This window comes from Notothenia coriiceps, unplaced genomic scaffold (genome assembly GCF_000735185.1).
Source record: "Notothenia coriiceps isolate Sejong01 unplaced genomic scaffold, NC01 NC01_scaffold00020484, whole genome shotgun sequence".
Classification (NCBI taxonomy): Eukaryota; Metazoa; Chordata; class Actinopteri; order Perciformes; family Nototheniidae; genus Notothenia; species Notothenia coriiceps.
Genome location: NW_011353185.1, coordinates 347,621 through 374,278, shown reverse-complemented (window position 1 = coordinate 374,278; position 26,658 = coordinate 347,621). Strand labels below are relative to the sequence as shown.

Here is a 26,658-nt window from a genome sequence, read left to right as displayed (position 1 = left end):
ATCAGGCAGTTTCAGATTATCTTAAAACAAACCTGTTAAATTGAAAATGATGAACATGAACTCTCCTTGGTAAAACAGCTGCTCTGTCATTGTTTTGATCCACAGAAAAGAATGAGAAGAAGCCTCCCAAAGCATATCTGATCCACGCCGGTCTGGAGCCGCTCACCTTCACCAACATGTTCCCCAGCTGGGAGCACAGAGAGGACATCGCTGAGATCACTGAGAGGGTGTGTGCATCCCATCATATTATCTCATTACTCCCAGCCACATCATCTGATATTAAACAGTGTTGCCCACAGTGCCTTCCTGTAGCCATTAGTGTATACACTGTACTGAAAAACAAGCACTTATTGTACAAAAAGAGACTTGTTTTTCCAGGTGCAAGCCATTATGTCTCATTGATTTCCTAATTACATTTGTTGTCCGCTATCCAGCTTCCTTATTTGATTGAAAAATGATATATTTGTTGTGTGTGTTGTCAGGAGGCTGAGGTGTGTAACCAGATCATCCTGGTGGAGGACGTGTTAGCCAGGCTGTGTAAGACCAAATACCCGCTGGCAGAGGTTCTGGCCCGGCCGCTGCCTGAGGGCGTGGACCCTCTGCGCCTCGAGGTCTACCTCTCTGATGAAGACTTCGAGGTAAGAAACTGTTTAAAGGGACTCATGGTTCTTTAAGATATTAACTATCATGGTGGTCAATACACTAAAAGAGAAAACCTTTACAGGACAACATGTGTGCAGTTCCCTCTAGCTCTGCAGTGTTTTGGGTTTTTTATTTAGTTTGATGTTTTTTCTGATCCACAACCTGTACCGTTTGAGTTTTCTGCTCCTCTGAACTGAATATTTATCTACAGCAAGTGGCTGAAAAGCTCAAATGAACTCGCTGTACACCAACTGCCCAGCACCAAATGACAGTCAGTAAAAGTTAGCAGCTAGCTAGTGAACATAATGAAACAGATAGCAGCTGCAAAGTCAAATAAGTACTGTTTTTAAAGTACAGAAAACATACTGTACTTTGCACCGTCAAATGATAAGACAGGTGTTGTTTCACACTCTTCGAATTGTCAATGCATCCTTGTGGAAATGACAATAAAATAACTTGAAAGACGACAGACTTTAGCCCCATAGAACTTATATGTTGAGTCAAATGTGACTTTAATCTTTCTTGTTGTGAAAAACTGTGATGTTAAAGGCATATTTTAGATCTTCATCATTCTGCTTTTTCAGATGTCCCGTATGTTCCTTGCTTTTTCCCTCTTTGCTCTTACAATCTAGTCTCCCATTTTGTTCTGCCATGCTTTCGCCATTTTCTTTTCTTTATGTGAACCTTTTCCTTCCTTCATCCCAACCTCCAGGGTTCAGGGGCTCATGGGAAGGTGAGTCGTATGACATGAGCATGGATGACCTGGAGTGTTGCACAGCATCCTCACTCAACTCAAACATGAACTATCTCTATCCCACTCATCATCATCACTTTTTTTCTAACCCATCTTTTGATTAGCATGCTGTTCACTCACACCCTTTGAGCTGCTGTGGACACTGAATCCTGGAGATATGTCCATGGAGATATTACTGCAGATGTAAAATAAAGAATGAGGGCTGTGTTTTAAATCTCACTGATGCATGAGTGTGTTCTGAGAAGATCACTTTTGAACGTCTGTACAGTGAACAATGGTGTGACTGCTTGTGTGTGGCTGCTCCGACAGGAAGCCCTGGACATGAACAGGATGGAGTACGGGGCTTTGCCCGGCTGGAAGCAGGTGAATGTGAAGAAATCCAAAGGACTTTTCTAAACGGTTGATGACCTGAAGGCAGGAAGTTGTTCTCCTCTCCTGTAACGGAGGGTCGACGAGGGACTGAGGGAGCAGAGAAGGTATGGAAGAAGGATCAGTGAACAAGAGAAGGGCCCGCTTCCCCTGCTTGACATTCACTGCCATCTTGGTATTTTGGTTATATAGGTATGAGACACATGTTGGCTGATGCACCTCTGAGTGATTGCTCTTCTCTAAAGTCACTCTCATGAAGCTAAAGCCTCAAATGACATCCATAGGCAGAGAGCGCAAGGCCTTTTTATTGAATTGAATGTCAATGTATGTAGATATGTACCATATGCAGAACAGCCCAGTGCCCTTACATTGTGAGAGCAGGCCTGTCAGCCTGTTCAACACACACTCTTTGTTTAATCTCTATGTATGTTTGTGAATTGCAAATAATTTATATTTATCAAATTCATATAGGAATTTTTTTGTAAAGCTTCCTGAATATTCACTGAGCTGAAAATGATTGAATAAACTGTATGATGAATGTTGAAAAGCTTTGTGTCATATGTTGATAAATACTGGACATTGCAAAATTATCTCGTGCTGTACAGATCACCATTTACAAATCAAATGATGCTTTATTATTATTATTATTATTATAGTGTCACTATTGTTTCAGTTCCAAGAGAGTATACATGCTTGATAAGCGGCAGAGATGGAGGGATGTTGAAATGTATGTGATTTTTAAACCCTGCAGTGTATAGTGCCTTGCTTTGTGTACAGTTTATATAAAGATCCTAGTCTGCATTTTGAAGACTTTTTGTGATATAAATAAATATTAAACAAATAAACTCTAAAAGTCAGAACACTTTTCTTGCCTTTTGTTTTGTTCATGGTACCTGCCAATTGACTGTAGTACTGTTCTAATCACACCATGTATTGGCTGCATGTGAACATCATAGTCATTTATAGCCCAGTAGAGGGCAGTATAATACTAACTTCTACAGACTTGTGGTATGATCATTACGCTCTAATGATCAGATGGATTAATGGTGAGTCCCTTTCAGTCATTTAAGACTCTGTTACTATCAATAACAATGAGCACACTGTCTTTGATTCAGTATTCAAACGATTCGATTTATTTTCTGTGTTAAATTATTATTATGATTGTGTATATAAGTTAATTTGCTCAAGTACTGTACATAAGTAAAATTTGGAGAAACTTGTACGTTATGAATATTTCAATGTTCTGCTACTTTGTACGTTATGAATATTTCAATGTTCTGCTACTTTGTACTTCTAGTCCACTACAATTCGGAGGTAAATGGTGTACGCAATTAGTCTTAGCATTGTTTTATGGGGCTATAAACCAATTAAGTAAAGAAGTGATTTGATGACTGTATGGAAAAACCAAAACTGAACAGCAGCTTCCCAGCCGACACATGACTTGTCATAGCACGAAAAACACATTTGTTACTAACAACATTAAAGATGACTCAGTTCTATTGAGGCGCGTCAGCCTGAAACTGAAGTGGCATTTAGCCATTAACCTACTGATTTTATTATTTACACCTTTTCCTACTGCCCAAATTGCTAATGTGAAAAACCCAGTTTAGTCATCAAGAAACAAAAGAGCTCTCATGCTATGCTATCAAGATTATCTTTGGAACATTGTCTTTAACCCTCCTGTTGTCTTCGGCTCAAATCTGACCGATTTACTACTTTCATCAATCATAACTTCTTTTTTTTTACATTTTATTGCATTAATGATATCCTTCACAGAACACATTTGAACATAGGCCTATACAATTGCTGATCACCACTTTCATTGAATTTTGGATGATTTAGTCAACTTTGTAACACCCATGGTGTTCCCGGTCATAAAGAAAAGGAATTAGTAACCATCCGGATCAGATAAAACACAAACAACAACCCCCCCCCCCACACACACACACACACACACACACACACACACACACACACACACAGAACAATTTGACACATTTCCCGCTCATATGTGCCTATCCCCCCACATGGATCACACTGTCTGTTCTTTGTATATTTACAGCCGTTTTTCATGTATACCAGTAGTCTGATACAATATGTACAGTTTGAAAGGGTGTTCAATTACATTTGGTGATGATTAATGGTTTTTGTGCACCAAAGTAAGGGGGGGGGGGGGACGAAGACAATAGGAGGGTTTAAAATAAAAACTCAATAAAAGAATGCATGCAAAGTAAAAAATGGGCAGATGAAAATATGAAAACATTCAAATCTACAGTAACTTAAGCTAATAATACTTTTACAGAAACAACATTTAGTTATTTACTTGTATTGGAGTGATTTTACAGTGTCTTACTTCACTGCAAAAAACTCACAAACATATCCTTTCAATCCTGGTTTCCTTTGTTACTAGTTTTCCCACTGCTGACAAACTGTTGATTTTTGTTTGTTTCTAAAGGGGGCATGAAAAAAAAAGTAGGCAGTTAACCAAATGAGGTGTCAAATGAGTCATTAAAACACAAGACAGACTGTTAATGTAGAGCAGCAGTGACTATGGCACATGAAGGAAGACCTGTGAGTAGTGTACAGTATAAGTACACTGAATGTCACCATGTTTACTGTCAGTCTCCTCCAACACCTCCTTCAGCGACTCTGCTCCTCGGGGTCTCCATCTGCAGTAACAACATCTGATGTGTCTATAGTTCACATATGGCAGCTTTATGGATTCTGTTAAAAGCTCAATTACCTATGTGAAGTCACAGGTGAAAGCTACAATCCGCTTTCCAACCTGTCAAACCTCACGGCCTCATTTTCCAGGATTCCCTCCAACTCTTTACACACACACACACACACACACACACACACACACACACACACACACACACACACACACACACACACACACACACACACTGAAAGCTCTCAGATGTTCTCAATATCAGCCGTTGGCCTGTGTTGAGGAACAAGAGCAATTAGAGGGGAATTTCATGCAATCACAGAAGAACAATATACACAGCAGGTTTCTGTTCATCCAACTGTTGCTCAATATTTTAACCGCCTCAGTGACAGCCTGCCCCGAAACAGCAACAAGAGAAGGAAGAAGCTGCTGCCTTTTTCCAAGAAGGTTGGCAACACTCTACGGGGTTCTCGCTGTTTCTCATCTGCTCGCCCTCTCTTGCATGCTAAATTGTTGGATGCTGAGCCTGTGCTGGATTATTCTCTTGCCTCCTCTGAACTCCTCTGGCCTGTGAGGAGTTTGATGTGCGACACGGAGCATATCCGCCCACTGCGCCTCCACACCCACTCAGTGCAACATGCTACAGCCCCCACCCCCCCTCTCTGTCTCCAGGAAGACAGTAGGATTTACAGTATGTTGCTGTACTGCCAGGTATCTTCCAGCACGTTTGGACTCCAAGCCCAATTTCTTTGCTGAGCTCCAACCAGCTTTTCTTCTCATACAATCCCTTTACTGCATGGGTGTCCAAACTACGGCCCGGTAGCCAAATGCGTCCCGCGGGCAATCTTGAATCGGCCCTCAGCTAATTAAAAAAAGTATAATGGAATACGGCCCACAAATGAAACTTGAGCTTGTCTTGTATTGTATAAGTATTTAAGAAAAAAGCCCAATAACTTATTTCCTATTTCCTCTTATTATAAGCAATCTGGGGCTTCTGTTTAAGGAATGAGCTGCAACAAAATAAATGAAACCCTTTGGAGAGCTGTGATGTATGGCTGTTTAATTTTCTTAAAGCATATTCAGCTATCAAGCATAATTTATTTACAGACCTTCGAATATTTTTCTATAGGTGGCCCTGTGTGAAAAAGGTTTGAACAGCCCTGCTTTACAGGATGCAGGAATAACAATAAAACACACCATGACACACACCTGTACAGTACAAGCTGTGTATACACACATGACCAAAGGTTTAAAAATTATTTGGTTCGGCATTGAAAACCACATTTTAGAAAATCACTAACACTCTGGTTTTCAAAGGGACTTTTCCTTTTGCAGAAAGTGTTTTCATTGTTTCATCAATTTCCTGTGAGATGTGAAATGTTATGACTTGCTTGAAATTATTTTAAAATCCCCTTGTACATTTTTATGTGTCTCATAGAGCACAGTGAAACGACCCTGCAGTTAATTCCTGGGTTTACACGCACATTAAGTTAGATCAATAGACTAAAGTGCCTCTAACTCTAATTATTTTTAACTTCTCTATTCATCTGAAATCTATTCCTAAGGCACATTTATTTGACATGCACACACAATAGAAATTAAAATAGTTTCAAGTTTGCATTTCAATATCGGTTTAAAGAGATCTCAAGTCATCAGGCAGTTTGTTCAAGGAACAGTCATTATTTAATCTAGGTATAGTTAGAAAACCACCTTATGACATCAAGGTAATTAAAAATGTAAAGCTCCCTCGTATTCCAAAAACTACAATACACAACTGTTTTTACTCCAGTCCTTCTGACGAATGATTTGACTCTAAATGTGTAAAGTGAAGAGTACATTAAGACCAGAGTGCAATATAATTGTAAATCCAAAATACATCGTCATAAATACATAATACACCAAGCCAACTGTTTATAAAGTTAACCAGGTTAACCACATATCAACCATTGATATGACATAATACATATAGTAATTGGAGTAATATAGACCTTGGATACAGTGGTGGAATTTAACTTAGTACATTTGACCAAGTATTGTCCTCAAGTACTTTTTGACACACTTTTATGCTACTTTATAGTTTTACTCCACTACATGTTGGATGCATTTTTTGTACGTTTTATCCTTCCCCATTTATTGAACACTCGTAGTTACTTTTTAGGTATAAAAGCACATGATAAGCAGTATTATGCAGTACTGTAATACTAATCAACCCGGTATTTAACAAAATACCTAAAATTGGCCCCACATTGACAACATTAAAATGCTCTTAGATGTATTTGTTAGTAATACGAATGACACATTGTCATATTTAAATATATTGCTGTCAATACTGCAGTGCTTTTAATTTTGATATTTTGCTTACAATACTGAAGTAACACATTGAATGAACTTGTTATGGAGTATCTTAGCACCAAAGTATTTCTAATTAAAGCATCTGAATACTTCTCCCACCTCTGATCTGAAATCTGTCCATCAAAAATGAATGGGAGTTGGACACATCCATGCATTGGTTGATGAGTGTGTGACATCACTCCGCTGAGTCTCCACAGAGTGATTCTGCAGCAGTGCCGGGGAAAGGTGAAACTGTAATGTTTGTGATTAATTATTAGATTATGCAAAGGGTAATTAAAATATCAGTCAATATTTACCGGGCCATATGCCATGGGCGCTTTTGCAGCCATGGCTCTCCTGTGAATTTTAATATCCCAAACGGGGTGAAAGACACCGTTTGGCAGGTATCTCCCTAATGCTCTTAACCATCTGTCGACGCTCAGCCCACTGCCACACTAACATAATGTTTTGTTTATGATAACAGTGTTAATTCAACACAGGCTTAGGTGCAAAGTGGCACAGTTGAGCTTTAGCACCATTTATTGCACAATATTTGCATTTGGCGGCGTGCCTGCCCAGCACCACTCCTCCCCTTCCTCCTCACCTCAATCCACAGAAGATGACAAGCAGTGAACAATGGGCGTCCAGATAAGGCTTAGCACATATTCTTCTGCGTGCTGTGTTCCTTTTTGTTCACAGCTTCTATTTATGTGTGGATTATCAGTTCCTCTCAGCATCACAATGGAGCCATCGTTTCCTCTCTTCTGCTCTTCTGATTCTTCCTCATCTCCTTCTCTCCTCTTCTGATTCTTCCTCATCTTCTTCTCTCCTCTCCTGATTCTTCCTCATCTCCTTCTCTCCTCTCCTGATTCTTCCTCATCTCCTTCTCTCCTCTTCTGATTCTTCCTCATCTCCTTCTCTGCTCTTCTGATTCTTCCTATCCTCTAATTCCGTCCTCTCCTCTTCTGATTCTTCCTATCCTCTCCTTCTCTCCTCTCCCCTTCATGATTCCTCCTTTCTACTATCATGATTCTTCCTCTCCTCTACTCTACTTTCCACTCTTTTCCTCGCTTCTTGGGATTCCACCTCCTCTCAACTATTCCTTCCCTTCTCCTTCTGATTCCTCATGTCCTCTCCTCTCTTCCCCTCTCCTCTCCTGATTCTCTTCTCCTTGACTCTTCCTTTCCTCTCTCCTTTCCTTTATTCTCCCTTCCTCTTGAGATTCCTCCTATTTTTATCCTGATTCTTCATGTCCTCTCCACTCTGTTCCTGTTCTGATTCCTCTCCTCTCTCCTGGCCTCTCTCTCTCCCTTTCCTCTCCTTATTCCTTTTCTCATCACCTCTCCTGATTCTCCACCTTTTCTCCTCTCCTTTCTGTTTCCTCCTCTCCTCTTCTTCTGATTCATCTCCTCCCCTCTCTCTCTTTGGGTTGGAAAAAAGCTCTAAGCCCCACACTTCCTGTCCAAAGTCTAAGAAAGCCACTTCAAAGACTCCGGCTCCAGATGATTTATGGGAAATGAATTTCAGAAAGACGACTTTTCTTCTCTTTTCTGGTGCCCTGGGCTCTTAGTGGTAAGCTCTGCTTGTTAACCTAGATTTAGATCTCTTTCCTGATGGAGCCCATAAAAGTGGTGTAGATTTATATAATGTGGAGTGCAGCCACGTGCCTCAGGTCCCCCCGCTCACCGAGTCTCTCCACTGTCTCCTGTCCAATTTAGACCAGAGGGTCACTTTGAGAGCTGGATGGAGGCTCTGCACCACCTGGGGCACGTCAGCTCCAGCGGGCCACACACTCCACAGTCTGAGCTTAACTCCATAGTTTTATGATGGAATTAACCTCTGGATGGAAAATAATCAGAGAGTAACCGTTAGTTCCCAACAACTGAAAATGCCAGGGAAAATATTGAAAGTCCCAAAGAAACACCACCATAGTGACATAGACGAGACACAGCAGTTATCAGAATTGTTGACAGTTGGATACAGTGTGTGTCCTACTCTAACTAAATCCCACCTTTTTTCCCTGGGATTTTTCTTTGAGAGAACTGCTTCATTTAAGCCCAAGTACATATTCAGTCATGGTTCATTTGTTAGTGGAAATGTTATCCTTCTTGTGATGGTATGCTCTACTTGAGTCATATCTTGCCTTGATGACCTGCTGTGCACTGATTAAAAGACTCTAGGTTATGCTGGCAATGAAATGTCATTAATTAACTGGATGTTTACCAACTGAGCACGGAAGTAATCATTTGTAAAAAAAGATTGCAGTCCTTTCAAGCCAATGAAAATTACTCGTAAACTACAGATGTTTTGCCAAGTATTCCAATGTGTAGGATGAATATTTGATAAGAATCAATGTTATAAGTGAGTTACTTAATTGCCTAGTCATTAATTAAATGATTAACAATCCGGAACAAAAACTAAACTTTTTGTTTTGTTATCGAAATGTTACAGATAAAAATGTCTTTATTTGTCCAAAAGATATTCCAGAATGTTCTACATGTTTTCGTGATAATTGACATTGAAGAAAGTTTAATATCAAAGTTTAGTGTAGTAGAAAAGTCATTACTGTATTTTACTTATTCAAAATGTCAGCAAGGGTTGATTTCTACTCTCCCTCAGCATCTACTATACAGAATTATGTTTTTTAGCAGCCTGCATGTTGGCAGGAAAGTCTTATTTTGTGGTTTCAGTTCCTCAAAACATGGCTGGAATTAGTTTGTACTACGACATGTGGATGGAAAGTGAAAGAGGAAGTCTGGGTCACGTATTCCCTCCATCCAGGATGAAGACCTGCTCTACTTGAAGACTCTGGCAATCAGTCCAAAGCTTTTCAGTCTTTTAGAGGAGCTCCCCTACGATGCACTCCGTGTGTGTGTGTGTGTGTGTGTGTGTGTGTGTGTGTGTGTGTGTGTGTGTGTGTGTGTGTGTGTGTGTGTGTGTGTGTGTGTGTGTGTGTGTGTGTATACACACTTCCAAGAGCGCACCACACCTCCAAATCGAAGCTTTTGGACTGGGGTGAAAAAACGGCCCTCCCCCCGCCACCTGGCATCATTAGAGGCTCTGATCCTCTAATCAACACCAACAAACACTCTCCCCTCCCTCCCTCCCTCCTCCATCCATCCTCCCCTCCACCTCTACATCCTGTGGCCCAAGTGGATGGGTTTGTTTGGGTGATGGAGGAGAGGGTTATCAACCAGGTGGGTGATGATGAGAGCCGACCCAGCGGGCCACATGCTGGTGTTGAGGGGATTTAGTGAAGTTTTTACAGAATTGCAATGCAGTTCCAGGTGATACTTGAGTATCCAGCTCACAGTAGAAGTTCATTTTCTGCTAAACCAGTTTTTGGATTTGTGAAGGTTTCTTGTGTCATCTAGAAAACATGTGCCGCTCAGAACTTAAATGAGCTTGACATCAAACATGCGCAGGAAAAAAAAGAGCAGAGTCAGGTGTATAATTTGAGACGCACAGCGATCCAAACAAAAATACAAAAAGCCGTAACCAAGAGGAGAGAGTGACTCAAGCTCCGAACTCGCTGTTGTGCTCTCCAAACCCCAGAGCCGGGGGAAACAAAAACACTGGGTTTCTCTCTTTCGTCCGGCTCCAAATGGTGTGTTATCCTGCTCCAACTGCTCGGTTTCGATGTGAGGAGTGATGAGGGGACCACGTGAAAGCTCTGTGGCCCCTAACAGCACCTTTCCATCACATTTATGGCGCTGTTCACCCACACACGTACACAGACGCTAACTGGAGGGAAAGCTGCTGTGTCCGAACAGCTGGCTGCTGTCTGAAGCATCATTAGTGGTTAATGAAAGAGGCTAATAAGGACTTACCTTCAATAGTCAATGGCTCAATGAAACAGGTCTGAGAGGAGAATGTGGGACCTCCGTAAAGCTGCTTGTAAAGGGGGAAGATAGCTTACTGCTAACAGATTGTAAACACGATAATGACTGAAGAAGAGGAAAAGCTCAACAGTAATGTGAATATATGTGAAACAATAAAATGAAACAGGATGCAACAGTTACCATGTACACAAATCAGTGCACTGTTGCATACTTGGGTTATATTTTGACCTTGCTTTGGGGAAAACAGAAGAAAAAAAATCTTCAATTTGCAGTAGATTCAAAGATTCAAGTTTCAAAGGCTCTAATATCATATGCACAGTAGCTACAGTGTAGCAATGGAAGTCAGTTTCTCCAACAAAAACATAGTTATATTGGACAAAAAATAATGTATTAAATTAAAATAGTGCAAAATGAAACAGTAGGAAGATTAGAATAAAATAGTGCAGATTATGTTGCAGAGCAATGTGCAAGTAATGCGGATGAAGTCAACTAAATACGTGTCAGAAAAGTTCAATATTGCAGAGAATGTTGTAAATGCAAGAGTCTATATATATGTAAATAGAGTAAGATATATACAAGAACAGAATGTACAATCAAATATTGTACAGTAAAATACCATTAAATACTGTCTATTGTAGTGATAACTATTACGATAATTGCATTGTAAAGAATATTATCATAAAATGAATAATTTATACCATGGATCAAGGTTTTTAAAGAATAAAAGGATGACCCCTGAAACCTCCACATTATCATAATTTGAGCAAGCAGCCTTTGCCTTTAATAGTTCTGAGTCTGTTTTTTTAATGTTAGTTCACCTAATACACAGCCTTTCATCTTATCCTTTTGTATGTTCCAGCTACTTTTTAGGTAACCATTCTTAAGCATTACACACGTTATAAACATGGTCAAAGTTTCACAACCATTTCACTTTGAAGCTGCTTTTTATCAGCATCACAAAGCACATTATGTCTGCAAAAAAGTCAGAAGTTATGCTTTGCAAGTACAGCTGTTACGAGCAAACAAAGCTTTACATTGAAACTTCACACATCCATAAGTGCTTTCCATTATTCTGTCGACTACTTCATGTTCTGATTGCAGTAACATTTGTGGACTACTTAATGTTAGCATAATGACTGTCTTCAAACACTGCATCACCGGTATCGACTGTGGTATCAAATGACATCTCATCTGCAGTTCTCTGACAGATATACTTACTTAAATCTGATCCTGTCCACTCCCCTGCTGTCCTCGCTGACCCAACCTCGCTCGTCCACACCTCGTATCTATCCTGCTCTGCGTAGCCCATGGCCTGTTGTGCTCACTGTGGCCTTCTCACAGCCGGATCACTGCCATGATTCATCCTCCAAGTGCACCGCGCCAGAACACATAAATATGTATTTAAAACCTGTAAACTCCTACCATCCATAAAAATGATTAAAGTCCCTATTTTGGTTAACTCCGTGCCCTCCCACCACAACTGGGTTTGATTTGTCAGTGCAAACCAGATGCAGGTGATGTTCTGCATTCTCTTCCAGGGATGCAGTAAATCAAAACCAGGACAGGTCTGAATTTTGATGAGCTCTGCGACGAACCTGATACTCGCTCAGGTCTTGGCCAGGACCTGTAGAAATACCTATGGGTTTAGTTCTATAGATTCCCCCGAGGTCTGCACGCTGCTGTCTTCACCCTGAACTCAATGTTACAGCTCGCAGTTGTTTTATTACAACCAAGTAAGCACTTATTCAGCCAGGGACGCAAAAATGATGCAAGCCAAAGCAATTCGCTGAGTGTGGGTAGCTTTCAGCGCATTCCCATTTACCAGATAGCTATGATCTTGTGCTGTCAGCTTTAAAGGCTTATCAGGTGGGGAGGCACAGGAGCAGTGTTGGGATCGTGACATACAAATGAAGATGTTACTCATTGCTCATTTTTAGTACTTAAAGTTCTCCATGGCAGCCATTCATTTGCTTTCAGAAATCCTTCCAAATGTTGATGTTCCTTTTATTTCTTAACTTTTTTAGTTGAACACAGCCGGAATACTTGGTATTTAACGGTTAAGATGCATTTATCAATATGTTACTTTAACAATAGATGTATTGTAAACTGTGTTGCTCCTGTAAAACCCATAGAGCTCTCCGGAGCATTTAAGCATCTTTTAGCCCTTTGATTTGGTTAACATTGTTTTTTAAGCCCAGTAGTTTACTGTATTGGTTCAGAATCAATATTAAGAAATAGTTATATAACTTAGAGGTGCATTTAGCAGCTAAATAGCTAGATTTAGTAGAAGTGGCAAATAAATGCTAATGCTGCTCTGTGATTGCTACATTTGTAGAATCGCAACTGTTTATGAACATGGTAGCGATATAACCCTAAAAGATAATAATATGTACGGATGTTGTGTCAAAATATCATCTTTCAGTCTCACGCTGACCAAAAAATGCTGTAGATAGAGACGTATTCGAATATAATACCTGTGGCTCCAATGATCTCAGCTAAGAGGCCCCACTACTCTAAAAAGTGCTTATTGTCACTTGAATGTTTGACCTTAAAATGCTGTTTTTACAATTATCTGCTGAAAAGGAACATTTCTTACCTTTGGAAATCAATCATGATCCAATATGCAACTTATTTAAATGTCTGGTAACTTGGAGCTCATATACACATGTCAACACCGTGTCAGGGAAATTATAATTCAAAGCAGAGTATTTTTATATTTCCTTAAACCTGTCTGGAGGGGATCTTTAATACGTGTTGCTCACCTTGTCATTCAGTCTAAATGGAGACATCCTGTTACACAAGAAGGTGTCACTTGCAAATCATACTGCTCGCAGGAAACCGGAATCTGGCCAGCATCACACTGAAATAAAAATATATTTCATGTGAAAGGAAACTGCACTACTTTGTGTTTTTATAAACAGCGTTTTTAATTATTCCATTGGTTATTGTAACTATCCGTCAATTAGATGTTTGCCCTGAGAAAAGATCTAATGATAGCCTACATCTTATACTATAAATACTACGCTCTCATGTTATAATGGGAATAAGTCACGGTGATATATTTCCACAAACATGTCAGTCAATAGAAAAACTGTTTAAGGAAAAGTGACAGGTAGAACTCCTCAGGCAATAAAGGCAATCGTGTACCCAAATTAAAACAGGCATAATTTCACTTGTCAAGCCCCCTTTCTCTACTTTATTGGTATTTTTAAGTCAGGATAAAACTGAGGAATGGAACAACCATTAAAACAAACAATGATTCTGTTTTCTTTGGCAGAGGGCTGCTGTTCGGGGGGGAAAGAGAAGAAGAAAAAGAGAGGGGAAAGAAAACAACTGCGGTTGCTTTTCTGGCAGGGGTGCGAGATGCGGTGGTAGGGAGCCGAGAGCGGTGCCAGCACATCCACATGTCATCTCTGTTTAGACACACCTTGGAGAATGTGACCTCTTTCCAAGCCTGGCCTGGCAAGGGGTCTACAGTGGAGGGAGGAAAAGCCCCGGATTGTGGCTAACATGCGCCAGAAAGCCCCCTCCCACTGTGTGCACGCATGCAGTTGTATGGTCATGACTCACTTTCATGGATGGTGTTTGAGCATTTGCGTGCAGGTTCGCAGATTAATGATGTGGCCTCTGCTCACTGGCTCCACTGGAAACATTGGTTTTTTGATTTGATTTGATTTATTTAGAATGTGTAAAACGATAATACAAAAAAATTATAGTAATGATTAAATGAAACTAGAGAATTATGATACTGTACAAACTTAAAGGTCCCCTATCATACTGTTTTTCATCAATATATTATAGGTCTCAGATATATACAAAATATGTCTCTGAAGTGTTTGGCTAAAAGGGGGGTTACCTTGGTTGGTTATTGGTTAATGGTTACACAACCCAAAAAACCCTTATGACATCATAAAGTAGCCAAAATCGGATCAGCTCATTTTCAGACAGGTTTTTTTATAAATGGATCAGGACAAAAAGAGAGCGAATCTTTTTTCCTGAAACATTCAGAATCTCTTAACGCAGAGGGGACACATGTTTATGTATAAGAGATGTGAAAAAGTGAATTTTGCATACTAGGTGACCTTTAAGCAGTATCAAATTGATAAACAAGAATATTATTGACGTACAAATTATGTATAAACAAATTATCTACCTAATTACACATCCAAAAACGGGTGGGAAGAAGTTATTTAATCCCACCCCTTCTCCAAAAAACTAAATTATAAAAAAAAAAAGCTTTCTTTTAACAAAATGTACATCTAAATGTATGTCTACAAACAATATACATTTACAATAATAAATAGATTATATTATTATTACTACAATATATATATAATATTAATTTACGTTGTATGTCATATTTGATAAGACAAATATAAAAGCCTATATTGGTGGGCCTTGTCACAGTGTCACCGCTTAAAAATCCTCCCTTCTCCCAACTTGTGACAATTGTGACGCCTGTTTGGGAGCGTGAGGGAAAACACCCTTCAGAAGGCAAGGTTCTCGAGTCAGAAATTCCCCTTCATGCTAGTGGATTGGAGATGGCAGTTTAGCAGCGAGGGGGCACCCACGGTGTCCTGGGGTTGTGGGAAGACAGGGGGGGATGCAGTGTGGCAGACAAGAAGGCATTCACCTGTGTACGAGAGGATAAGCAAGCCGCCGGCCACACAAAGTACACACACAGCAGAATCCTACTCCCTGCCCGCCATTTGGCCCCCGGCAGCGAGGGATAACTGAATTACAGTAGCAGCAAAAAGCTAATCTCACTTCCTCTGTGGGGGTCGCATGTGTGTGCCTGTCTGTGGGTTGTTGTTTGTGAGCCTGTGTCCATTCGTTTTGGCTCAGCATGGATTTTGGAAAGCATGTTAGCCTGACAGTGAGAGTGTATGTTTACTAGATGAGGATGAAGGCTCCCATCCAACTGTCCTGCAGGGACCAGAAGGCGAGGAGTAATGGAGGTGAGGAGCATGCAACTGTTTGTGTGCGGGGGTGTGTGTGTGTGCGTAGCCTGATTGTCTGTGCATGTGTCCACCTGTTGAAGCCCACCCACTGCTGTCAATCATCTTGACGAGCTGTCATCCAACATGAGGCAACTAGCATACGTAAAGCCTCCATAGATTTCCAAGAAACAGATGGAAAACATTCATCATGCAAAAAGGAGGAATAAAACAAGAACATTCTGTGATTTTTAAAGGGTTTTATTGAACTTTCTTTGTGGTTCTCTCATCAGATTTATAAACTATGCAGTTTATTAGTCACAAACTGTTTTCCCTCCATTTCAGTTGTCCATTGCACATCCACCAACCTTGCTGCTTGCCCTTTCTCTTCTTATGATTATTTATTAAACCTGCATTCTTTCTAAAAACCAAACCCCATTGTTTGTAAAAAGAAGTCAACATTTATAAAAGTCTTTAAGAAAAATACCTCACTTCTCGCTTACTTCATTTAATCATTTACCATTTTGCTTATGAGTTTATAGTTTGAACAAAAAGCATGAATGGATGATTAAAGTAGAGGGTGCTTTAAAGCATGGATACTTTATAAATCGCTACCTGTCAATCAGAATAAAGGCGCAGCAATGCATAATCCCTTCACAGCTCCACCCTCTCGACCAATATTATGGTGTATGCATAATAGATGCGTGTTAACATTAGCGATCAGAGAGTGAAAGGGGTAAAACATCTGTGTTGCGCTGGTCCAACTCCATGCAGTTAAGCAGTTCCTCAATAAACAAATATGGAAGTCTAGTTCCAGGCAATAACTATCCCCGGTTAGATCTCTCTGAATTCGTATGGATTGTATCTTTTCATTATTAATTGACATTTAAGGTCCAGCTGCAGCCCATACACATAATGCTGCTAAGAACTTTGGCATGTCATGATCCCTCTGGTGTCACATTAGGGCAAACATAATGACTCAAAGTGTCTCATTTAGAAATGGAACATCAAACCATTATTATAGTCAAACGCAGGGATTGATTTGAACTTTGAGAGCCTAAAGAAACAGAAACCTTTCTTCACCCTTCTTGGACTTCCAGTCTCTCTTGGATGTGGAACAGTGGAGTATTGCCAACATTTCTCCTCTGCTCCAGCAGCGTGGTCAGAACCGGCTGACGGGGTTAGGCTGGAGCCCAGGTTCTGCTCCAAACCTCTGGGAAGCGTAGCATGAGTGTGTGCTGTTCCGCCACAGACTCGCTGCAGTTTCATCCTGGGTTCAGAGTGTGATGTGGTTTTGATACAGAGCACGTCGGCATTCTCCCACACTGAGAACTTGGCTGTGTGTGATCTGAGTGTTTGTCTACGTTTGAATGCTTTCTCGTGTGTTTACATCTGTGTGAATGCTGTGATGTTTGCCGCTAAATGTCAGCAGCTGGCAGTCCACGGACACGAGTGAACGGTGGTGTGCACCTCCTGCATTCCAAACCACTTGGTTGGCAAATGTGTAGTTGGCAAATGATTTGACCGTTTCACTCCTGGAATGTTCAGGTATGATGAGATGAAGACCAAACAATGGAAATTACACTACTGTAGCACAAAGTTTAAGATGATTTCAAGAGGTCCTAGCAAGGTTGTTTCATAAAAGACATTCAGTAATGCTTTTTGATATTTGACTTTGGTGGAGCTTTGTCGGGACATAGAAAATGACTTAGCTGACTGTCAGATATCAGTTTAAGCTGGAAAGCTACAATAATAAAAAACAACTTTGGCTGTGAGGTTACGTCCATTTTAAGAGACTTTGAGGGAAGAAATACGCTTCTGGGCATACTTATACTTGCAAAGCTTATGTGGTCAAGCAGAGTGTACACAGCTGTATTATGTGTATATGTGTATCAGGTCAGACGTGCAAGAAAAACATGGCTAAAACGCTTCCTGGTGGGTTGTTATGTAACCGCTTTGGAGAAACATGCATCCACTTTGACTGCTTTTTTTTTGTAATATGTATTTTGTTTCCTCCAACTTAATGATAGATACTTAATTGCTGGACATCTTTTTAAGTGTGTGTGCAAAACAATAGCAGTAGTAACAAGAGAAAAGCATTAGACTTTTGATTTTTTATAATTGCTACATTTAATCATCCAAACTTGTTTTACTGTAGGGTGAAAATGACTACATTTCGGGGTGTCCATGGTGGTTTTGACACAAATTGGCCTCAAATTGTCCACCTTTCCAAAGGTTGGTGGTTCAATCCTTGCTGTCAACATTTCCAAGTATCTTTGGGCAAGATACTGAACCCCAAATGGCTCTCAATGGCAAAGTGTGATGGTTGAAGTGTTTATCGCTCCTGTTGAGGCTGAGCAGGTGGCCCCTTATTTGGAAGCCTTTGCCATTAACTGAGACTACAAATGGAAATAAATAATCATTTCTGATTTTATTAAGTAGGGTCAGCATTTTTGGCAATGTGACTTAAGGCAAAACTTTGCCAGTTGCAGCTGAAATTCAGTCAGGTCACAGAATCCCGTGTAACACTAAACCCTCACGACGGATTCTCTTACTAAAGCAGAGTGCAGGCTGCTGTAGGGACAAAACACTAATGTGGTGTCAGCACAGAAAGCCTCTAATGGGATGCAAAACAGCCATGTTCACTTACTGCAGACATGACGCTTTCTGTCCCCGTGCGCTCAATGAAAATCTTTCCTTACACGGCTTTTCATGCACACCGTATACACACAGAAAGAGTTTGACCTCCACTTTCCTCATCAGCAGGATCAGACGGTTCATCATATGGTCCTCTATCTGAGTCACACTTGTTTGCACTGCTGGTCATGTTGGCCGGCGCAACAAAGCTCCAATCTGTTCAGGCCTCAAGTCAGGAGGTGAAAAACGAATTACCTCAGGGTCATCATTTCCTGCTCTAAAGGTGCAACTTGTGACTCTCTTTGTTGTTGAAGTTGAGTTGAAGAACTTTCAAAGACGCTAAACAGAGGATGACAGGACAATTAATGCAAATAGACACAGAAAAAAACATCAAACAATCTCTTAAATTCCCCTAAAGATGATGCGATTGAAGGGGTTATGCTACACAACTGTGTTCTTACATTCCTTTTAATGTACCACCAATTTCATTTCATTTTACAACTTAATGTATAACAATTATAACACACCATACCCGAAAAGGAGCAGGGAGAAGAAAATAATCTTCTGTTACCTGACCCTTTCTCAAAAAAAATAAAAATAGAAATAGATGGTCCGACCTTCATATTTCTTTTATTCACAGCCAATCATAACAGTATCGTAGGAAAATAAGAGAAACACAAAAGTAAAAAAAAAATGCTTAGTTCCCACTTGACAGTTACAATTAAGAACTTGATGCAGAAATAGGGAGTGGGTTCTACTTTTCTTAGATTTTTATGTCACATCTCTGTAATCTAATTTTATTCATTTATTTCTTTTTTAGATGAAACAGTTTATACATTCACCACTCCCTCCTCAGGCTGATAGTGGGCAGAGAGAGGCAGCTCAGAAAAGCCCTCTGTGTATTTCAAAGAGACAGATTGAAGGCACAGAAATCACCAGAGGAAGAGAGAGAGCTAAACCCAGCGCGATAAAAAAAACGTCCTCTTAATCTTACCTTGAAAAGCCACGACAGAGGGGGAGCCTCCCCTCGGAAAGAGAAACAGGCGGATTATTTCCATTTGAAAGAACATGCCAAATTACACAAATGTGTTTTCAGCCTCTCCTTTCAAAAGTGGCAACAGATGGAGGCCGGTCTGCGTTGTGAGCAGGTTGGAGTTGACGGTCTGTCGCCGCTGTTTCCTGTGTCTGCTGGAGTTTATCAGCACACACAGGTAGCCCAAGAACCCATTATACAAAGAACAGATCTTATTCAAAGAGTGATGCCTGCCCAGGTGTGTGCTGTCTTTCACACGTTTCCTGTTTTGAATACAGACCATGGACTTTAAAATGTAGCAGCTGCTGAATAACTTATCTCTACAGGAGTTTGGAGCGAGTGATTAAACAACAGAGAAAGGATGTTGGTAGCTAGGGGAATGTTGTTGGAGATAAAAGAAAGCTGGATTCTTGGTGTATTTTAGCTGCTGTCAGGTGGCCAAAACATGTGCATTACTGAGAAGGTGTTCTTTTAATCATGAAACCCCAAAGACTTTAATCACACACATGCAGGCCTGTGTTCATTTGACTGCTGTTTTGTGTTCGTCTGTGATGAAATTGCATATTTCAGACACATTGGGTTATTGTTAGTTATTGTTAGCAACAGAAAGTGTGAGATTTTGTATTATTTGAAATGATCAAGGTTAAAGGTAAAATCCTCTTATTACCTCTTTATGTTCTGCCGTGGAGGTCATCCAGTGTGTGTATTGTGGTCAGGGGTGTCCATGACGATCATTTGAACTGTTGCAAAATATAGTAACACCTTTTGTAATTAATAATTCATTACATTTATTGTAGCTTTTTTCCAGATGCTCAAAGCGCTTTACATTACATATATTACATATTTTAGACATGTAACAGTGAATACTGTGGACAACACCCACAGGAGCAAATTAGGGTAAAGTGTCTTACCCAAGGACACAACGGTATGTTGACTTCATTTGGGGTCAAGGCGGGATTGGAACTCAACAATATTTTTGATTTTCATTTCATTTTCCGTTGACGAGCTGTTACAGAGTGTGTCTCATAGGGACTTTCTGCACCTCCTGGTTTTAGTTATTCCAGAAACACGCACACATCCCTCTTCTTTGCCCTCCATCCATTCTCTTGGATGAAGGGTAGTAATCAAGAGCTGGCAGCAGACAAGAGGCCATTTACTCAGGTGAGGAGCAGGGAGATGGGGGCCACTTCAGGAGATGCAAAGCCAAGCCCCGAGGGTCCCACTCAATCATCTCCAATCAGGGAAACCCCCCAGAGGTCTCATGGCAACATGTCGCAACCCTGCTTTTGTCTGATACTTTTATAGGAGACAAAGACGACAGAGCCTTTGGGAATACAAGAATATGTCTTCTATAACATGTAGAGTTTTCAAACAGAGCACAGGGCAGAGCTGATGGAGGAAGAAGGCTCCACTTCTCCCTGCACCTCCTGCTACTTCTATCCCCCTCTCACTGTAAGAGGAAAAAAAAGAAGAAGAAGAAGAAGAAGAAGAAGAAGAAGAAGAAGAAGAAGAAGAAGAAGAAGAAGAAGAAGAAGAAGAAGAAAAAGAAAAAGACCCAGGCACTGAAGTCGATCCCTCTGCGAATAAAGCAACCTCTGATCCAATTTCAGTGAAAAGAGACAGTCAGCACGAAGGTAGTGCCGTGAAGAGGCAGGTACAGTACATGCGGATGAATTAGGAACAGGAGAAGCCTTGGGTTGGAGAGATCAAAGATATTGTTGAAAAGAGACGAAGAAGAAGAAGGAGAGACCGTTGAATAATTTTGGAGGTGTTTGAGGGGTATTTTCCATCTAGCGTGTCTAACCTCAGAGGGGCATGTTCTGCCAGTTCTCTAGGCATGCAAGCCGAGCTCACACACGTTACACACACACGCACACACACAAGGGCTTGAGTCTAATTTGCATCGATCTTCTGGGTGACTTTACCCTTCTCTTTGCAGCAAGTCACATTTCCTGTATGGCGAGAACAAGGGTTTTTTTCAGCCTTTACGAAAGCCCTTTTGACATGCACTCTTCTACGCTGAGGTCATCTGACTTTTACAGTAAATAGTCTATGTGAAGCCGGATGCATTCTGAGTGGAGAATGGAAGCAATGTCAGGGCGGGCTGTGTCTGGTTAAATCCTTTTAAATGACTCTAATCTAATGTCAATGAGAAATGAGGCACCTCTGAACTCTGAGTGGAGGTGATGACCCAGAACCACCATATGGCTCCACAGCACCTATGGAGGGGATTCACCGTGTGTGTGTGTGTGTGTGTGTGTGTGTGTGTGTGTGTGTGTGTGTGTGTGTGTGTGTGTGTGTGTGTGTGTGTGTGTGTGGACAGCTGTCTCCTGCAGGGCTCTCCGGGGGATGACTGACCTTATGCCTCTCAGGTGATCTCAACTCAAAGTCAACAAATGCGTGTTTTTTGGCGTCAGTCTCCTTCTGGAAAGGAAATAATGCTCTTACAGAGGTTTCCATAGCATCTCTATATATTTGTATCTTCTTTTCAAGACAACATCCGGTTCGAATCCAACCCCTGGTTACAAGATAAGACATTTAAAGGGTTGAGTATAATAGATCAAACATCTGAAATACAACTTGGGGCACACATTAATCAAACGCTTCTTCTTTCGTCAAACCACTTATCAGCTAGCTCTACACAACTTGGTATCCTACATTTATTTTAAAAAAATCCAAGTAGAACCATTGCCCCTTATCTGTTTGAATGTGTAGTGCCAAATTCATAGAAAGAAAATCTGTTACAGTTCTTTTGAGTGTTAGTTGTACATGTGTTTCTTTCTTAGCGACCATTAGTCCCTTTTTAGTAGGAAATCACTTATTTGATAAATGTCAATATGTACATTTCATATGCGTGTGCAAGTATTATGTTGGTTTCTGGGCTCTGGTTTGTGATTTGCCACCACACGGTGTCTCTGTAGTGCAGCTCTGAAGGTGTCAGGAACTGTTCCCTCCTCCACGCAGAGGCTGTCCATCAATCAGAACACAAGGGGTCACAGTAAGGATACTGTATGTGCTGATCTTCAGCTGTGACAAAGGAAAAAGGCCAGGGATAGTGGTTCTTTGTTTTTCACTCTCAAGTGTGATTTTGGAAATGAGCTCCAGTTTCCCAGCCTGGTAGAAAACAGGTGCTCTCGCCAGTTGTTCTTTTGTCCCATTACGCTTCTTGTGGATTGAAAGTGGAGCCAGCACCTGTTAAAATTCCTCAGTGGTTGTGAAAGAAACATTAATGCAGGAGAAATAAGATGAAACACTGGTGAAATACAAATGCTCATACAGGATATGGGTGACATTGAAACAAAATGAAGTCCACATGTTCAGTTTGTCTCTTTTTTCTGCTATCTAAGCAGTTTCTGATGTACTTCTATAACCACTCTTGGCCATTAAACCCTTACAATCCTTCCAGTAAGGACACCTTTTCTGCCCTTTTGCAGGAAAATATTTACTTTAAAACAGTTTAAACTAGCAATGCTGCTGCAGAATTGAAACATTTTGTGTTGCAAATGTTTCCTAAAATCATTTAAAGTGATCTGCATTTATTTGCAAGATATAAAACAAGGGTTTAAATGTCTCTAAAGAGCAAGAATCCCTGTTGCCTGTGTTTCTGTTTGAGGAAGGTGGGGTGGTTCCTGGGTGTTGCTCTGCTCTGGCCACAGCTGTGCGAGGCTGTCGAGAGGCTCTGATGTCATGTATAATGGGAGTCCAGAGGGATGCTGGGACGGAGGGAAGAGTGAGGAGCCGAAACCAGATCCCTGCGGAGCGCCGGGCTTCACTCTGCTGCTCAGACTGCGGGCGAAGGTTAATATGGAGCCACCTGCTGCATGCTTACAGCACATCTGATACACAAACAAAATCGGGAATAAAGATAGTGTTGATTTCTTTACATTTTGCCTCAAATGACGTGCGCTTGTGAGTGCAGAAAGGAAGCATGAGGAAGGAAGAAGGCCGACAGTTATGGTGACTTAATACCACTTGATATTACATGGCTGGGGGAATGTGGCGGCACTCCCTGCTTTATGGAGCTGGCCTGGATTATTTAGCTGGATGGAGTCCTGCCCAGAGGAACTGCTGAATGATGTCATGCAGCACACACACATTCACACACGATTCATGAAATCGAGCTCAGAGTTGAAGTGGTTTTCTCTGCAGTTTTTGAATTGTTTGAGGGTTTGCTGGGTAATTGGGAAAGGTGAGCAGAGAAAGAGGTGGGTGGGGTTTGCTAATAGGAGTTGATTTCACAGAGGGTAAATGGGGAGAGAGGGGGGTGCACGCTGGGGAGCAGATGTGTGTTTGGAGAGTGAGATGAGAGATGGAGGTGTGTGTTTTCAGGGGGCGCTCGGTAAGCTGACCTCACGGGGCATATGGCGGTGCAGATGTGTGCGTTGTGTGCACACATGCATGTTTGTTTGTGCATGCGTGTGCCGTCTGCACAAATCAATGTCTAGCTTCACTCTTAATGGATAGAATCAGGTTCTCCCCTCCTCCCTGCCGCTCAGAGACGAGTGTTAGCATGCGAGGCTCTCTCTTCTCTCCTCTGTATAAGCACCTAAATATGGAAACAGTGATTGGAAATTGTTTAGACAACCTGAAATGGTTTATCCCGGGGCTGTGCACAGCTCGCAGATCAAAGCGGAGGAAACATGAGTCATAGAGTTTCTGTACGGAAACAAACCCTTTCGCCTTTCTTCCTTTTGACATACACACTGGCACAAATAAGAATGTTAGGGAAAACAAAGAGAACGAAGACATGAGGCTGCCTCTCTGAGACTTCTTCCTTTGATCACTTCATGTTGCAGCTCTATTCCCATCGCCCTAAAGAGTCACCAAGAGCCACTTCTGAAACAACCAAGAACAAGTCTCAAGAGACGCAGCTCTTCAGAGATCACCTTTCCTTCGTTCTAAACTCTTCACCCCTCCTCTGTCCTTTCTTCCCTCCTACATCCCCTTCTCTCCCCTTCCTCTAATGATCAGCTCTCCTGGGGAACAGCATCTATCACAGGTTCTGCCTCCTCGGCTCAGCGATAACTGATCCAGTGTCTAAAGAGCATCACTCTCCTCCAGCCATCTCCCCTTACTCTCTCCTGGGACGGGCCAGGAGAAATAGTGCACGGCGCAGAATGAAAACTGCTGAATGACAGCATAAAGCAACTCTAACATTGTGTCTCCTGTAAAATGCCCAAATGCTGTCTTTCCTTTTCTGCTCACCAACTTTCAAAAAGGGCTTTTATTAAGGTTTTACTGTCCTTTTTCCTTCTTATGTCTCAGCCTCAGTAATGATGTGGACCCATGCAGAGGCCCTTGGGGCTGGCGTCATTCTCTCTGATACCCTACCCATTGTTCAGGTTGATTATCCATAATATATTTGATCTCTTACAAGAAAAATAGAGGGAGAAATGGTAAGGTAAGTAAACTTCTTTCTCCGTAAGTAAGCTCTATCCATGTGTACATATCACCCAATTTCAGTATTCCTTATATTTGTATAACAGCAGTGGATGGAAACGTGCATAAATTGAATTTTCCTTTTGAAGATTTTTGGGAAATTCTATCTTTTATTTAGAGGGAAACCTCAGTTGATTTTGGGGTAAGATTTTAGGTGTGTTTGGATGAGTTGAAACCATCTACTGTTGTCCTATACCCTTGAGTACTCTCTTTAGATTTCAAGCCTTTTCCCAATGGGGACGACATGTTCATCCCTGTAATTTCTATGCCTCTCCTCTCCTCCCCTCCCGTCTAACAGACAGGAGCGGCTGACTCACTCCTTTCAGGGAAGTGAAGCTGCGTTGATGTCATCTTGACAGACAGAGCAGTCCAGTAAACACAGCAGGGATGGCGTCAGACCTCGAACGCATCACTCTCGGCTGACAGAGTTGCAAGGTGATGTCAGCGCGTGATGAAATCATTATGAGGGCACATCTCCCAGCGTGTGATGTCAGCACGCCCTGGNAACTGTATCAGCTAGTTTCAGGACCATTGAGGCTATACGTGTCCCTGTTATACCTTTTTTGATAACACCTTGTTTCTTTAAATATTAAGCTACCTTCACTATTGGTACTACTCTGCCAGTTTAGCATTTCACTTTCAAGTGTTCAACACAAAGCATGTGCAATGCATGAGTGAGAGCTCTAACACAATGGTGCTTTCTGATAATTTTCGACAATCATGCAACGAAAGGACGCCACCTCCGGGAGATTTCCAAGGATCTGCCGCATCTGGAGAAGTCATTTGCAGGACCGATGACGCAGCGGCACCTTGCAAATAGTGGGCTCTGGAGCAGTCCTTTCTCGGGACACTTGAGATTAAAACATCGTGCCTCTGAAGAACATTAAAAGATAGAAATGTCAGAAAAAAGCTAGAAAAAAGTCTGGTATAGTATTCAACATCAATGACAAAATTGAACAAGGTTATCAGAAATGATAAAAGAATAGTTGATAATATTCATGCAGCAATAGTTTTAAAAGCTCTAAAAATATGAAAAGTCTTGTCAAAAGAAACCACAAGATAATCTCAATCAGGAGAGACTTCATTTGTTTAAAGAACTTTTAATTGACACATGCACATAGAATGTTAAGCTTTGGCGATTTAGACCGACCGATCCCTGAAATTGTATATAAAGGGGAGAATGCAGCCGGTGACATAGTAGGGACACCCGGGGTCTAGACCACTCCGTGATGATGCTGAACCGATCTGGATTTTGATGAGAGATGGTGAGAGGGGAATTGATAGGCTTTGATAGCTCCCTGCAACTGGGCTATGATGAAAGGAGGTGAGAGAGATGGAGAGGAGCGGCATGGAAACAGCCGAAATCACGCTGACTCAGGAGAGAAGGAGAACCATTTTAAAGTTTGCTGCAGCACGCTGATTGCTGCTGAGATCGAAGGTGAAAATATAAGTAGGCATGAGACAGACCGCCGTGTGATTGCAGTCAGCTTATAAGCATGCGGACTGAAATCGTATCCCATCTTCGCTGAAAGAACTTCCGCGAGCTCATGAAATGTATATGACATTTTAAGAAAATAAATGTATAGTGTGTTAAGGACATTTTATAAAAAGCCATAAAACAAACTAAAAGATACTAAATATGAAGTATGATTTATGTCATTTTTTTAAATGTCGATAAAAAAAAAGCGTTCAGTATATCGCAAAAGTAATTTAAGTCGTTCAAAAAGAAAAGTTCCTGAAATAATGAATGGATGTCACTAAACACAAGCCGTGACACCATAAGTTCTGAATGGTTGTAAAAAAACAAGCATTAAAAACGTATAATATATCATAGAAACCATTTAAAATCATAAAATAGTTTCCATAAGAAAAGTCTTAAAAAGTCCAGTCAGTATCCGATATCATATAAATTCTCTGTTACTACCTTCCTTCCCGGTCCTCCTGTCTCCCTCAGGACAGGAGAGCGGTGAACTGTTCCTCTCTCGAGCACCCGGAGACAA

The 26,658-nt window shown here is 41.1% G+C and overlaps 2 protein-coding genes across 20 annotated transcripts in view; both read left to right on the top strand.

The window, feature by feature from the left end:
• svila (supervillin a) overlaps positions 1-2,627 on the top strand; it is a 56,293-nt gene extending 53,666 nt beyond the window's left edge. For 16 of the 19 annotated variants that reach the window (XM_010779680.1, XM_010779670.1, XM_010779679.1 and 13 more), the window contains 4 exons: positions 106-227; positions 483-638; positions 1,355-1,375; positions 1,706-2,627. In XM_010779680.1, the coding sequence (XP_010777982.1) occupies positions 106-227; positions 483-638; positions 1,355-1,375; positions 1,706-1,792 (386 nt within the window). In that variant the 3' untranslated portion in view covers positions 1,793-2,627. The remainder of the gene's footprint in view (positions 1-105; positions 228-482; positions 639-1,354; positions 1,376-1,705) is intronic. The other 3 variants (XM_010779683.1, XM_010779669.1, XM_010779667.1) reach the window with 1 other exon arrangement.
• Positions 1-26,658, top strand: part of zeb1b (zinc finger E-box binding homeobox 1b) — a gene marked incomplete at its 5' end in the record, with an annotated part of 240,925 nt that overhangs the window by 85,272 nt on the left and 128,995 nt on the right. The window lies entirely within an intron of this gene.